Source organism: Acomys russatus, chromosome 30 (genome assembly GCF_903995435.1).
Source record: "Acomys russatus chromosome 30, mAcoRus1.1, whole genome shotgun sequence".
Classification (NCBI taxonomy): Eukaryota; Metazoa; Chordata; class Mammalia; order Rodentia; family Muridae; genus Acomys; species Acomys russatus.
This window is the reverse complement of record NC_067166.1, coordinates 6,148,786-6,164,788: the sequence shown is the minus strand read 5'-3', so window position 1 is coordinate 6,164,788 and position 16,003 is coordinate 6,148,786. Positions and strand designations below refer to the sequence as shown.

At 44.4% G+C, this 16,003-nt stretch overlaps 1 protein-coding gene across 1 annotated transcript; it reads left to right on the top strand.

The window, feature by feature from the left end:
* The first annotated feature begins 4,757 nt into the window (after positions 1–4,757).
* On the top strand, positions 4,758–13,488 carry Esm1 (endothelial cell specific molecule 1). The gene is made up of 3 exons (XM_051172496.1): positions 4,758–5,711; positions 9,138–9,290; positions 13,049–13,488. The coding sequence occupies exons 1-3, from the start codon at positions 5,411–5,413 to the stop codon at positions 13,147–13,149; spliced, it is 555 nt and encodes a 184-aa protein (XP_051028453.1). The 5' UTR covers positions 4,758–5,410; the 3' UTR covers positions 13,150–13,488.
* The last annotated feature ends 2,515 nt before the right edge of the window (positions 13,489–16,003 follow it).

The following is a 16,003-nucleotide window of genomic DNA, read 5'->3' as shown; positions in this document are numbered from 1 at the left end:
ACTTTCTCCTAGGCAGTATTTGCCTTTAAGTCTACCCAACACTATCTGGTAGAGACGGTTTGTTTGGAAGGCACAGTTAATATGGTACAATTGACTCGACCATGAACTATCTCTTGAGGGTTTGGAACACACACAGGATGAATCCCATTAGATCTTTGTCTACCCATGAATAAATCCTTGGTATTTTATTACAGGCAATCATTGCATGTAAAGTAAAGCACAGATTATCAGTGCATACTGCATCAACTAGTTTATTTGGTTAGCACCATGAGTTCAAGGAAAAGATCACAGTGACTCTTGAAGGGAACAGGATGTGCTGGACTGAGAAACTCTCTGGTCGGAATATTTCTTGGTCCTCTTCTGGAAGACTGCTTGTAATAACTCTTGGGTCCAGAGTTCATTTGGACTGACTTGTTGGAACTTGAACTTGCGTTTTTAGAGTTGCGAGAGTCTGTCCTTTCTTACTGTTTGACACATAATTGGTGCACAGACAGAGCAGGATTGGGACGTGGCAGACAGCAGCACAAAGTAAGCCTTCATGTTTTTTTTCTCTGCTGACTGAATATTCAAATTGGCATCTTCATCAATGATGCTGCCCATCTCTTAACCACCTTCGTGTTCATTAATGATTGTCTTACTTGAAAAGTTGGACAAGTTAGAAATATAAAACAATTCCATCAGGACTGCTGGGACAGAGGGGTTTTGTGAGATCTTAGAAGGGAGTGGTGACCGTTCTCCCCAAATAAATTCTTAAGTATTAATGCCTTGAGATAGTGTGATCATTGATGAACTCTGTCAACGCTATTTTCTGCTTTCTTCTGTGGACTGTGTTTAGTTTAGTGTAATGGGTTTGGTACATTTAGATGTATACTTTCTTTCTGTCCAGTGCATTTACCAAACGTGGTGTCATTTGGGTCTCAGTTTGGCTTACCTAGTGGAAAGTATCTGTGTTATGTATGGTCCTCAGGTGGAAAAGAAATCCATTCTGTGACCTATACTGGCACAGCTCAGTACTTCATCCATCTGGGCCATTTGCTTGTCACACTTGGTTTTGGAGTCTGTATTCCATTGTGCTGAGCCCACTGGTCTCAGGGCTGGAGCCCTAACTGACACTGTTTTCCATGTGATGTTAGACCAGTTACTTCACCTCATCTGTTTTCTCGTGTCTAGGATGGAGGTATGAATAATACCTAGTTCCTCAGGTCGTTTTGAAGATTAAATGTGATAACCTGTGTAACACGCTTAGCTTAGTGTTCAGCCCACAGTAAGGTCTTTATAGAGATCAGCCGTTATTTACCACACTTCCAGTTAACCGCCATTTTCTCAGAAAGTCATGTTCAACGATATCTCAACAGGAAACAGCTTAACTCCTGAACCATACCATAGGCACTATTGTCCATTGAGTCATAATTTTGTTGTGATGAGCAGCAGAGTGCCTCTGATGTTAGGCTGAGATGATTCTCGTCAGCCTCTTGGCAGTATGAGAGTCGTCTTAGTCAGTGTCCTCTTGCTGTGAAGGCACACCATGGCCAAGGCAACTCTCACAAAGGAAAACATTTAATGGGGGCTAGCTTACAGTTTCAGAGGTTTAGTCCAAGAGTGTCATGGCGAGAAACATGGCAGCATGCAGGCAGACCTGGTACTGGAGCTGATCCAGCAGGCATCAAGGAGAGACTCTATTCCACACCGGGCCATAGCCTGAGCATGTAAGACCTCAAAGCCTTCCCCTGCAATGACACACTTCCCTCTTCTCATAGTGTGCTGGCCACTCCCTATGGCCAAACATTCAACCTCATGAATCTAGGGCGCCAGACCCATTCAAACCACCCCGGGAATCATGAGCAAAATCTCATCTTGAGTCTGTTTCTTCATTCATTAAAAAAGTGACACACGATAATAGTAGCTGCGTCATAATATTTTGGTGGTGGTGGTGGCGTGGTGGTGGGGTGGTGGTGGGGTGGTGGTGGTGGTGGCGTGGTGGTGGGGTGGTGGTGGGGTGGTGGTGGTGGGTGGTGGTGGTGGTGGTGGGGTGGTGGTGGGGTGGTGGGGTGGTGGCGTGGTGGTGGGGTGGTGGGGTGGTGGTGGGGTGGTGGGGTGGTGGTGGTGGTGGTGGTGGTGGTGGGTGGTGGTGTGGTGGTGGTGGTGGGTGGTGGTGGGGTGGTGGTGGTGGGTGGTGGTGGTGGTGGTGGTGGTGGGTGGTGGTGGTGGTGGTGGTGGTGGTGGGTGGTGGTGGGGTGGTGGTGGTGGTGGTGGTGGTGTGGTGGTGGTGGGGTGGTGGTGGTGGGTGGTGGTGGTGGGGTGGTGGTGGGGTGGTGGTGGTGGGGTGGTGGTGGTGGTGGTGGTGGTGGTGGTGGTGGTGGTGGGTGGTGGGTGGTGGTGGTGGTGGTGGGTGGTGGTGGTGGTGGTGGGTGGTGGTGGTGGTGGGGTGGTGGTGGTGGGGTGGTGGTGGGTGGTGGTGGTGGTGGTGGTGGGTGGTGGTGTGGTTGGTGGGGGTGTGGTGGTGGGGTGGTGGTGGTGGGGTGTGGTGGTGGTGGTGGTGGTGGGGTGGTGGGGTGGGGTGGTGGTGGTGGTGTGGTGGTGGGGGGTGGGGTGGGTGGTGGGGGGGGTGGTGGTGTGGTGGGGTGGTGGTGGTGGGTGGTGGTGGTGGGGTGGTGGTGGTGGGGTGGTGGTGGTGGGTGGGGTGGGTGGTGGTGGGTGGTGGTGGGTGGTGGTGGGTGGTGGTGGCGTGGTGGTGGTGGGTGGTGGTGGGTGGTGGTGGCGTGGGTGGTGGTGGTGGCGGGTGGTGGGTGGTGGTGGTGGGTGAATCATGGGAGTTAATGATAACAAATTCTTTGGCAGTCTCACAGAGACAACCATGTTTTCCCAGATATGTGAAGTGTAGAGAATAAAGACAAAAAAAGTAAACAGAAGACTACTAGGTATCTAGAAATGGAAAAGGGCACCATGAAGGGGGACTAAAGCAAAAATAATACAAGCTAGAGATTGACACACTACTGAGATCTCAGCAGAGATTCTCTTAATGTAATGAAGCTCACAAATGGTCAGAGAACAGAGAGTGTCTATGGAGTGCTCAGCCACAAACGTGACACATATACCACACCCCTCACCCTCACCCATTCCCCTTCCCCCCTCCCCTAAGGCACAGGGACTATTGTGGAAGAGGGGACAGAATGCTTGTATGTGTCTGTGGTCTGGGAGGATTGAGGTGAAACAGCATCTTCTGGATATGATGGTGCCACTGCACTTCAACTCCCAGCATCTGTGGTTGCTGGTCTCTATTCCAGTATGGAGGGAGGGCAGGCTCAGGGGCCCCTACCCCTCCAGTACTGAGGTGCTCTTGATAACTGAGGACTTCCAGTAGAAGGAGGGTTTAGTTTTCTTTAAGGGCCCCGGGTAGGTTGACCAGGCCCAGGGGATGGTCCTATATCCATGAGCATGAAGGCAAGCACAAATTGGAGTCAGTGGCTTACTTAAAAAGAGAGAAGGAGACAGAGAGAGAGAGAGAGAAGACAAAAATGTGGGAGGTGAGGGGTGGATTTGGGAGGAGTTATGGGAGCCGAATGAGGGGCCAATAAAAAAATCTTTAAAAGGTTGGGCAATCGAAGGATTTCGTATGATCAAAGCATATCCCATGTGTGGAAATGTCAAAATGGATTACTTTGTGTAATTAAATACCTAATGGATTACTTTATATAATTAACATACACACGAAGAACAGTACTTGGCATTTGTTGTATACTTAGTAGGCCTTACCTACAACCATCACGGGCATTGAGTGTCCCACTTGCTAAGTACATGTTTGCTCCTGGAATAATTCAAGTTAGATTGTCATGGAATTTTTGGGAAATCTGGGAGCTAAAGACTTGCCTTTATTTCCCACTCCTCCAATTCCTTGAGCTTTTGTTTCTGCCATCTCCGTTCCCCAAAATGGACCCTGGCAACGCCTAGACAGTGGCTTCGATACCTCTTGCTTTAGGGGCCACAAGACTTCCAGAGGTCAAGAACTCCAACACCATCAGCTCTCAACAGAAGATGAGGAATTCTTTAGACACCCCAGAGTCAGTTTGCGACAGGTAGGAGTTGCCCACTTCACTGGGTCATTTCTTTACCAAGTGATAGTGACTTTATTTCCATGTTGACAAATGGGGTGGGGAGCTTAAAACTGAATATATAGCTAGTGTGAGGACTTCCCTGTCTTCTCTCAGGGTTAGCATCGTCCTTAGAACAAACCTTGCTGTGTAAGGTCCTGGGCCAGCCAAGACTTTAAGAGGACTATTGTTTTCCTTGGTGGGCCACACTCTGTATCCCTCCATAGCATTAAGACCTTGTTTCCTGGTGGTTAATGTTTTCCTTTCCCGGGACTTGCCTTTTTGGAGCTGTGTTCCTATTTCCCTGCTGGCCCGCTTGTTTCTTTGGGCTCACTGCCTCGTTTGGCGGTTTGAAGCTCTGATAGATGCCAGGAGGTGAGAGGAAGGACTGGATGGATGCGGATGCAGTCACTGGACAAACAGACTCGGTGATGGATGAGCCTTCTCCCCAGGGAGTTTGGGTCAGGAACAATCCAACTGATAAGTTTTTCCAGAACTGAGTAATTCAGAAACAATGCCAGGGCAACCTTACCTCTTTTATTTTTGTATTGATTAAACAAAACGTTTAGCTGCAGCACGTCTTGCTAAACACATGGCTAGCATAAATTGCTTTAGAAATTACAGCTGAAGAGGAGCATGCGAGGAAGGAAGAAGTCTTTGAAAGACCTCTATCCAAATATTTTCTTTCTTCTAAGACTTGAGAAAGCACAGTATAGCCATTTCTTCTTCCAAATGACCTCATAGCTATTTGTTGAGGGGAAATACTAAATGCTATTATATTATTGCTGTTGTCATTGTCATCATCATCATCATCATTATTTGATAGATGCTTCTTCTGGCTTGATTCGTGTCTGTATTGGTCTCGTCAGGACTAAGGGACCCTAAGACAAAGCTACATCCTAAGTATTATGTCGGTGTCAGAGCAATTCCTGTGCAGAAGGGGGCTATGCAACTTTCTTTATTCCCCCTTCTCAGATGTCCTTGAGTCCTTGAGACGGATGTGAGCGGAGGTTTTCAGCCCTCATGCAAAACAACCATCTAAACATAACAGATGACATCAGCGTGGGCTTTTCAATTCCTGGATGGCAGTGGCGTGTTAATCCAGCCTTCATCCTGGATTTCATAAACTAAAACAAGAGAGGCTGGCAGGAGCACAGCGCTGCCGCTGCCTTGAGGAAATTGATGACGGGGAAGCATGCGGGCAACGCAGTGTATAAAACCCATAAACGTGTAGGCAGAAGCTCAGCTACTACTTTGGACGGCTGCTTCCAGCCGGCAAAGACGACGGCGGCAGGGGGCTGAGCCTGAGGCAGCTGGGAGATATGAAGAACCTCTTGCTGCTGACCACACTCCTGGTACCTCTGCACCTGGGCATGGCCTGGAGCGCCAAGTACGCGGTGGATTGCCCGGAGCATTGCGACAATACCGAGTGCAGAAGCAGCCTGCGGTGCAAGAGGACCGTGCTGGATGACTGTGGCTGCTGCCAGGTGTGTGCCGCGGGGCCCGGAGAAACCTGCTACCGAACAGTCTCAGGCATGGATGGTGTCAAGTGTGGTCCTGGGCTAAAGTGTCACTTTTACAGCGAGGAGGATGACTTTGGTGACGAGTTTGGTATCTGCAAAGGTAAATAGCAACTTTTTGCTCCCCCCCCCCCCCACTGTTCAGTGCTCCCTGAGGGCATTTAGTCAGATTGGGAGGAGCGCTCCTCCTCTGAATTAGCTGGGGAGGATGGACAGATGCAGGCGGTGTTTGATATAGAGAGAAGGGTTTTCTGCAGAGAGGTTTGGAAAGCAGCGTGCAGGAATCACACAGCAAGGGCTACGGCATTCCACTCACTCACTGCATTTAGACTCGAGAAAGAAAGTTGCAAAGGTAGCTGGTGTGGCTTCTTTTTCTGGGAGGCTTTAGAAACTTGACAGGTAATCTGTTACAAATGGTTTAGGTGAGCTTTCCTCTGCAAGTCAGTGATTACAGCGGCCCTCCCAAGATAACCCTTAGAGTGGCTTCTAGCCCCCAGATTTCACCAGCCTTTGATCTTGAGAGAGTTCACAGGGAGAAGTGCCTCGTTCAAGCTCGAGTATTTCTGGTGAGAGCTAATGCGCTTTATGGCATAGGGTGGGCTTAAGTCAGCCAACGAAATAACTCACGTTCTTGTAAGGGCGTCCCCTGAAGTGTAGAATAAATCTAATTTTACATTTTAAAAAATTTCAGCTGGGCAGAAAGTAGCCAATGTTTTAAGACAAGCAAAAATAATAGCAACCTAGAAGTTTGCAAAAAAAAAAAAAAAAAAAGTGACTGTTTCATAAATTTTAAAAAACATTTTTAAAAGAACATTAAATGAAATTACAATTAAGACAAAAACCAGAGATAAATGATGCATTAATGTATCTGTGGAATTTGTTTTCAAACCTGGTGTCTAAATTAACGTTTTAAATGTATAAAAATAAAGAAATCATTATTAAATTGTCTCCATAGATAGAGGCCATATACTCTCATCGTTATATGCTATTGTGATTAAAAGGCAGTGCATCCATCGCTTCATCCAGCTGTGTAATGCAAAGAAGCTGCCAAAATCAGAAAGCCAAGTTCTGAGAATTTTTTAAATAACTTATATTCTATGTGTTCAACACAATTACATCCTTTCCCAAATAACAATCTTCCAGAATCAAGATTAATCTCATTAATTCTCATTTTAGAAAACCAGTTTATAAATTAATCATCCTTTAGTCTGCAAAAACTAATGAAAGGTTTGGAAATAAATTCTAGGAGGAAAAACCTAGAAAATGTTATTCTTTGCTTAGCTTATTTTTGAGTAAGACCAACAAGAAGTGGGCTACTAAGGAAATAATTTCTTTGGTGAACACACATATACACGTCTCTTTCAACTGAGCAGGCTCTGTATTTTCTGGAAATTACAGGGCTTATCTGGCAAGAAAGGAGCAGCATAAGGAAATTAGGGAGGAAGTGGTTAACACAGTCCTGTCTGTTATAAAGCGAGCGTATGTGGCGGGGCAGGGGGTGGATGCTTTTTCCTTTGTAAATGTGGTTATGAATGGACGGAGACATGAGGTAAAGAATCCAGCTGTGAGGCAGAGGTGACTGAGCTATTCTATGAAGAACCTATTTTGAATTGCTCTTTCTGGCAGCCTTCCCATTGCTGGTGGGCTCAGTTGTTCGTTGCTGGAAACAACTGGGGCTCATTTGCTGCCTTAGCTGCTTTGTGTGGTGTCAGTTGGTCCCCACTGCTGCAGGTGGACCCCTTCCTCCAGCCACACACTTCAGCTTGTATGTCCCGATGTTTTCTGTTTTTAGCATTTTAGACGCTTTGACCCCATGTTGCCGGCTAGCCGTTAGGCAGCCAATACTGCTTATCTAAGGGATGTTATCTATCTGCTCAGCTTTCAGGACCTCAGGGGCCACCTTGGACCTGGAACTGGGAAGTGGGCTAAGGTTTTCGTTTTCAGCTTTGCTGAAGATGTTCACACCCTAACCCTGTGCCTTTCAGTCAGAGAGCTCTCCCAGATGTGCTTTAAGGACTTTCCTTCCTAGGCTAAGGAGAGGGCATAGCAGCGGAGTCCTGGATTACCTGAGTGGCAGGAAGAAGAGCAGTGCAAAATCTCCTTAAAGATCTACTTGATGCATGTCCTTCTTGACCACTCAGTGCCCTGCTGGGTGGCTAAACCTCTCCAAAACCTCACGACTTGTCTTTGTGCATGTGGGGCTGTGCATTAGCAAGGGTGCGTCCCCATGCCAAAAGAATATATCTTCTGCCAGTGGGTCTCAACCTTCCTAACGCTGTGACCGTTTAATACAATTCCTCCTGCTGTGCTGACCCCCCCCCCAGCCATAAAATTATTTTCGTCATTACTTCATAGCTGTAGTTTTGCTACTGTTATGAATTGTAATGTTGGAGATATGGAGTTGCCCAAGAGGTCGTGACCCATAGGTTGAGAACCACTGTTCTATACAGCTCCTGCTAAATTAGCCTACTGAGATGCTGTCAAACATGCCACAAATCCCACTCCTTGAATGAGGGACAGACCTCTTTACTTCACCGCAACATGTCTTGGTCTAAGTATTAAACACTGAGGCTCTGAAAGAGCTCCCCATTGTTGCTAGGTGTGCAAGCCTTCAGGCATGTAAACACTGAGGTTTCTTCCTCACTTAGCATCTTATCTCTCTGAAGAGAGCTTGATCAGTGAGTCTCTTAGCAGCCGAGGAAGTTGGTGAAGGCGTAGTGCTGTTCTGAGAGATAAGGGATTTTAGGAGTGTGGGAGCAGACTGAGGACTGTCTGTCTGTTGGTCAGGTGGGTTGACAGGCCTCTTAGCCCCTTAAAACAGTAAATTGTCAGCTTCTGTAGACTAAGGACACACTCAGGCCCATCAAACTACTTGAGGAGGTCATGGTTACATCTCTTAAGTTTCCCATCCTTCCTGAGCTGTGACCAAGATAACCTGCAAGACTCTGTGTCATCTATGCAGAAAACAAATAGAATTAGGAGTAGTCCAAGGATGGGGCTGGCAAGAAGCCTCAGTGGATAAAGGCACCTGTTGTCATCCTGACAACCCGAGTGTGACCCCACGACCCACAGTGGGAGGAGAGAAACAACTCAACAAGTTGTGCGCGCACACACACACACACACACACACAAAGGCACACAGGCACATGCATGCACACATATGTCTTCGAGCACACAACCCTGAATGAATAAGAAAAGAAAGAAAGCAAACAAGGAAGGAAGGAAGGAAGGAAGGAAAAAGGGAAGTATTCTTAAAGGACTGGTCTAAGGAGATTGGTTATGTGTAGCTAAATAACTTCAGCTTCAAATCATGATCTTAATTAAGCCTGAGGCAGGTGTTGTCTGTATGACTATGTTGTTCCACATTTACGACCCCAACTTTCATCTTTCAAACCCTGGAGTTTTTGGAAAGTGATTTTTTTTCACTTTTCAGTCAAAGTCTAGGAAATCGATCAAATCCTAAGGTTATCATCAGAGCTGGGGTGGAGGGAGCCCCATGATTAACAAGCAGCATCCTCTCTGCCCTCAGACTGTCCGTTTGGCACCTTCGGGATGGACTGCAAGGAGACTTGCAATTGCCAGTCGGGCATATGTAACAGGGTGACTGGGAGATGCCTGCAGTTTCCTTTCTTCCAGTACGAGGCAGCCAAGTCGCCCAGCAGGACCTCAGCCTCCCACACAGGTAAGCTAAGCAGGTGACCTTGGTCTCAGTCCGAATCTCTGTAAAAGCCAGTGAGTAGAATATAGTGTCGCTCTAAATGAGCTTGTTTCTTTGTTTTCTTCAGGGGAGAGACTAGTGGTCCTTGAGTTTGGTTGCTGTTGCTAGTTTCAAAACAAGTATCATCGATAATTCTGGGGACACTATGGTTTCTCGTAAAGTTTATCATGCTTTAATGAATTAACAAAAGCAAATCTGCCATTAAAAAGCACTCAACCAAGACATGCAAAGTTCTTTGAAATCATTGGTGTTCTGTTTTATAGACTCACCAGACAAAATTATCTCTCGCCCAACTCCACAGAGAAAGAGAGCAGTCATGTATTTGTTGGATCAGCTTTAAGAGCCAAGATAAAAAATACAGAACATTTCTCCTCCTCCTCCTCCTCCTCCTCCTGTTCTTCCTCCCCTACTTCCTCCCCTCAGCCCTCCGCCTTTTTCATCAAATGGAAAAATAAAACAGAATAGTTGTGTTTTTATGAATTTTGGAGCTGATAAGAATTAATCCCTCTGGTGAGATCCAGGGAGTAATAAAACTGTAGCAGGGCCTCCCTGACTGGGCTCTGCACTGGTGAGCAGTGCACTGAAGTAAGAAGATTCCATGCACGCGTTTGCTTATCTCGCTGATAAAAGGTCAGGCATGTAGAACTCTTATTAGGTTAAAAGTAGCTCATTTAGCATGACTCCATCAAAAGAAATCAATACATGACACAGCACCTGTCATTAGAGCTTACGCCTCCAGCGCATACATTGGCAATGATAACTCGTTACATATTTCAAAATTGTTAAGAGAATAGATTTGAAATATTAAAAGTTGTATGGTGGAGGGGTATGTTAATTAGGTTAATTTTATCATTTTCTACAATGGACACAAATATCAAAACATCATCTTTATCTTAATAAAAAAAAAAAAAAGAAGCAATTTAAAACAACTGCACTCTTGGGGCTGGAGAGATGGCCTGGTGCTGAACGAAATGTCGTATCACTCTTCCAGAGGACCTTACTTGCATCCCAGCACCCACCTCAGGCGACTCACAGCCACCTGCAATGTCAGCTCCAGAGAGATCGCCTGCTTCTGCAGGCAAACTACTCATGTGCATTTAACTGCCCCCCCCATAATAAGAATAAAATGAAATAAATTAATAAAATATATTTTTAAAAAAGAATAAAATTAAAAAGCAAGTATATAATAAGAGGTCATTTGGAGAAAATCAAATTCACTCTTAAACCCTCAACGTTTAGGCACAACTGTTCATTAGTGTCAATAAGCTATACCTCCTCCACATAGGAAGGAGTCACTCAAATCCATTTTACCTAGACTGTGTTTCTGGCCCTTCGCGTGTGAAATTCCATGCAGAGATTAAATCATGTGACGTATCTTTGCAGTCTTTGACAAAGCAAAGAGCTGGAACTTAAGGTCTGAATAGCGTTCTAGGCGAGTCTCATCTGAAGTATGCAGACAAATGCATTAAGGCCACCAGCGTATCTAGCGCTGCCTACCCACAGCCCCTAACTAGCTCTACAGCCTTTTAGTTAGCCCAGTGCTCACTGGTCTCCTTTTCGTCACGCTCTTCCCAGCACCTGGAAACGGTCTGTCTCCCAGATCTGGAAGTGCTTAGGAGTTGAGATTTGAGATTGATTTTCTTGGTTTACCTCACAGCCTCAAGCATTTTCCTCCTCTTGTGTATTTTCTTTTCTTTTCTTTTCTTTTTTTTAATTGAGCCAGACTCTCACTATGTAATCTTGGTTGGCCTGGGACTTACTGGGTAGAGCAGGCTGGCCTCAGACTCAGAGCAACACATGCCCCTCCCCTTTGATTGCTGGGACCTAGGTGTGCGCCACCACGCCTGGCACTTGTTCTGCTTTCTTAACAACATGGGCTACAGAGAACTGTGAAGGGACGAAGTTTCAACCTTCTTCGCTCATTTAAATTTGCACCCAACAGCCGGGCGTGGTGGCGCAGAGGCAGACGGATCACTGTGAGTTCGAGGCCAGCTTGGTCTACAAAGCAGGTCTAGGGCAGCCAAGGCTACACAGAGAAACCCTGTCTTGAAAAACAAAACAACAACAACAACAAAATTGCGCCCAAATCTTTCTCTTGGGCCAGCATTTCATTCTGTTGCTGGTCTGTGTTGCCTTTGTTGTGTTGGTCAGTTTTCATGGCCTTGGAGACCGAAGCCAGAGCTTTGTCAACACTGGATGAGTATTCTACCGTTGAACTATATCTCCAGCGCTCTGTTGTGGCCCTTACGTGGTACCTGGGATGGGATGCCTGGAAGGATATAATGGCTCCTTGCAACAGTCTCTTGATGAGCACGCCTAAGTCCCTCATGCTGTGGCCATTGGCAGCTTCCCTTTGGTTGCACAGCCTCCTTCATATGAGTTTGGCACTCTCTCTGGTTTGCTTGCAGATGATCCTGATGTTTGGCTACTAAATAAAAGTCTTAGAAATATATATATATATATATATACACATGTATATATATATATATTCCTGGTGATCAGTATATAGTATACTACATAAAGATATTTCTATCCAAATATGGATAGAATGGATATTCTTAATAGAAATATGAGAGGGAATCAGTTAGGTGGGATTTTTTTTTCTTTCCTGATCTATGGTATTTGAAAGTCTTTTATTCATGTAAATTTTGTGAACCTCTGGTTCGAGAAGGAGTGAAGAACGTCTGGAAGGAATGAACAGGCCACCCTCTTTGCCTGTGCCTTGTCTAGCTGGGATTGGCCTCTCTGTGTGCTAGTCTACAGGAGAGAGCATGGCTCCTCAGTCCTGCCACAGGCCTCACATTACCGCCTCACACACCCACCTGAGCCCACCCCGTAGGAACAGATGAAGTGACTCCCAGGCCCACTACCGTAGGGTTCTCAGCTGCAGGGGATCTTCTTCGGAGTGCTATCTACTGCTGCCCACAGATCTCTTGGCAGGTGGGATTCCTGATCCTACCTATCTCAGTTTTAAATTTCATTATTATTATTATTTTGGGGGGGAGGCAGTCAATGTCCAAGAATAGAAATTCATGAGTCTTTTTTTTTTTTTTTTTTTTTTTAAGGAGCTGGGCGAGGCATAAGAGTGCTCCCTGCCTATTTGGCTGCCATGCCACACTGATCTTGCACCATTCTATTTCAGGATGTGCCCTGTGAACACAGGCATGTCTCATTCCTCTTAGAGGCAGAACATGTCACTCTAGAAAATGCTAAGTCTTATAAACCTTTCTCGTATGAAGAGCAAGGTCTACTTTTAGACAAGACAGCTACTTTCTCGAGTTACACCAAAAAGTTAATCCTTTTTTTAAAAATGCAGTTAATGTAAAATTCCTTTTTAGAGACCTGGTCTTGCAGCGTTTGATCATTTACTGAGTACGTATGAAGTGCCTATCATGCTCCAAGCATTGTTACGCATGCCGAGGAGGCAGGTGAGCGAGTCCTGCTTTCAGTAAGCTGAAATTCTAGGGACAGAGTGAGATTATGTCTGGGAGGGGGAGCTACATGTGTACCATACATAAGTGATGGCAGGTATAGCGAGAAAGAACGCAGGGGTGCTGTCTCAGCTGGAAGACTGGTTCGGAGTTGTTCCACAGAGGTGGCAGAGAATTCTGGAAAGATCTGTTTTAAATTCAGTTAAGAGACAAAACCAAAATAAAACCTACCCAGGCTCAGTCTCTGGCTTACAGACGTTTGGATGTGATTTGTGTGCCTTCTGATTTCAGAGCGTGACACGGCATCTGGAGATGGCAACGCTGTGAGAGAAGAGATCGCTGAAGGCCATGCTGCTCGCCCCTCTGTAATGAAATGGTTAAATCCACGCTGACCCTGGCTGAAATTTGCCAAGAGAAGGCTCCACTTTTGTCACCAACACTCCAGTGAACAATTTAAGAACCGTCTAGAACATAGACTATGGACATGTAATTTATGGAGATCGAGTGTGATTCAGAGTGGATTCAGAAAACAAAATAGGTTACATACAACCCATAAAATACATATGACTGAACACTTTTAGATACCTGTTAAATATTTAAATGCATATAAATCTGTTAAATTTATGTGTGTCTGGAATCACGAAGGAACTATATGTGCAACTGAGATGGATGGTCTTACGGTCCATGAGCAATTCCGTCCAAGCTGAAGAAACTGTGGGTTCTTTGACTTGGGTGTACATTCTTGTTGAGATAGAGTTGAAGGAGTTAGCAGCAAGAGAGGGTGGGGACGGCAGTGAAAGTAGGAGGTTATAACATGTGGCTCCTCCTTGTCGTAGCTTAAAATTTATTATTTTGTTTTAATTGGAGGAAATAAAACAAGACCAGAAAAGCATTGAAGGAAATGGGATATTGGAAGCTCATGGGAGTCTGAACAATTGCTTTGAATGGAAATGCTACTATTATAGCTACCTGTATCTGATTATATATATGTGTGTGTGTGTGTGTATACATATATGTGTGTGTGTGTGTATACATATATGTGTGTGTGTGTGTATACATATATATACATATATATATATATATATATATATATATATATATATATATATATATGTGTGTGTGTTCCCATCACTGGTTTAAACACTGTGGGCCTTGAGACGACAGATCTAGGAAGTAATTTTCCTCCTGGGAGACAGAGCAGAGTGAAAGTGACTGTATGTATATGCATATGTATATGTATATGCATATGTGTATGTATTTTTATAAGCAAATTTGCTAGTTTAAATATTTCTCCAATACATGTATTTCTAATCACCTTAGAGAAATTACCCCGATGTTGTTTGTTTAAAATGAGTTCTCAAGCACCCATATAGGGAAAATTTGTTATTAGCAATTGCATTAATAGTAATAAAAATTCAGTTACTATAAGTTTATAAAATGTTGAAAATTTTTTTAAAAATGATGCTACATCTTGAGAAAGTTTTAAATTTAAATCAGAAGAAAATACCTTTAAAACCATTTGAGAAAGAAGAGTTAACTTTTATCAGGAAACGTATTGGCTTTAAGGTACAGCTTATTTTCGTTTTTCACTCATTCACACTTGATTGATGAGTGGAACTGGGATCACACCCTGGAGGAGCTTAGCAAAAAAAAAAAAAAAAAAAAAAAAAAAAAAAAAAAAAGGACTGTTGTACCAGGTGATGCTGGGAAGTATTTGCAGAAGTATTTTTATTTGGAGTGAAGAGTTTATTTAAGAATTATTTCATTATTTACTTATATTTTATTCTCAAACTTTGCCAACAGAGTCGTGACTGTACCTGTGGGAAGATCCTTGAATGTAAGCAGAATCAGCTGTTAGGTTTTGTTTTAAAAGAACAGTTTTACTATTGGTCAATAAAAATGACGCAGCTGTTCCGTGTTGACTGGTTTCCTGTTAAATTTTACTCAGTAACTAGGGGGCTAATTCACAGTAAAGGGCAAGCCTTTCAGTCAAAGTTTATGCTGCAGACGCGTCGTTTCTCCCACCGACAAGAGTGGTAAGAGATTTCTGTCCTTGCTTCTGTCTTTGCCCCACACAGACTCTGACTGTACACATGCACCCATTTTACTGTTTTATTTACTTCTTTTTCAAAAAAAAAAAAAAAAAAAAAAACTCTCTGTTTATTTATCTGTCTTTCTGTCTACTTAAAAACAACAAAAGCTGGACGAAGTGGTGCACACCTTTAATCTCAGCACTCAGGAGGCAGAGGCAGGCGGATCTCTGTGAGTTCCAGGCAGCCTGGTCTACAAAGGAAGTTCAGGACAGCCAGGGCTAGACAGAGAAACCCTGTCTCGAAAAATCAAACCAAATTAATAACAACAAACCACATTTTTGTATGTTAAGTCGGCTGTAGAGTGAGGGTTGGGGCAGTGCTATGGGGTGGCTGAGAGATGGCTCTTTCTCTGTCATTCAGATACCAAACTCAGCATGTATCTAGTTTTGCTTTTCATTTCTTCTTAGAAGGTTGAAAAACGTCCGTGAAAAACACTCACTACACCAGATTCCAGGTTGGTCGAGAAAATCCCAAATATTTGCCTCATTTGTCGGCTAACCGACTGACAGTTACAGATCCCTGCGTGCCAACCCGTTCCCACTCTCCTCAGTCTGTACATCTCATGTTCTTACTCATAACCAACATTAGCAATTTATTTTCATTTCTTTCCTAACATTTTTTGAAAGTAGTTGTGCCTTTAAAAATGAGGACAAAGGCAGATCTTTCAGTAGCTTTGGGGGAAGAGAGAAACTGCCACATTGAAGCTTTCACACACCACACCTGAGAATGGCACAGGTGAGTCAGACTTGTGCACAAGTTACAGGCTCATTTGAAAGTGCACTGATACAGCAGTAGGGAAACAGCATCTGCATATATTTCAAAAATCCAGCTTATTTGAGGTTTTTAAGCAGTAAAAATTAGATGTGAGTTAGACACAAAGTTACATTTTAAAAAGATATTTATATTCTTAGTAAGTTTAAATAAAAAAGTGAAAATCTATACTGTCACCCATGTCAACAAAGTTTTATGAAGTTCTCTTAGCACCTGACAGCTTTCCACTCTGCCTACTGGTGTGCAAAGTGACTGCAGGGACTAGGAGCCTAAGAAAAGTTGGTGAATTGGACATGCAGGGTTTCCACGGCAACACAGATGAGAGTTGTCCCCAGCCCTCGCCTCCCAGACACTGAGAACATCACCAGTGCAAGCAATAATT

Excerpts from the sequence above, each read along its gene's own strand:
- Esm1 (XM_051172496.1), top strand. The coding sequence starts at position 5,411 with ATGAAGAACCTCTTGCTGCTGACCACACTCCTGGTACCTCTGCACCTG. Across the intron at positions 5,712-9,137 it reads CGAGTTTGGTATCTGCAAAG|ACTGTCCGTTTGGCACCTTC; the intron begins GTAAATAGCAAC and ends CTCTGCCCTCAG. Across the intron at positions 9,291-13,048 it reads GACCTCAGCCTCCCACACAG|AGCGTGACACGGCATCTGGA; the intron begins GTAAGCTAAGCA and ends TTCTGATTTCAG.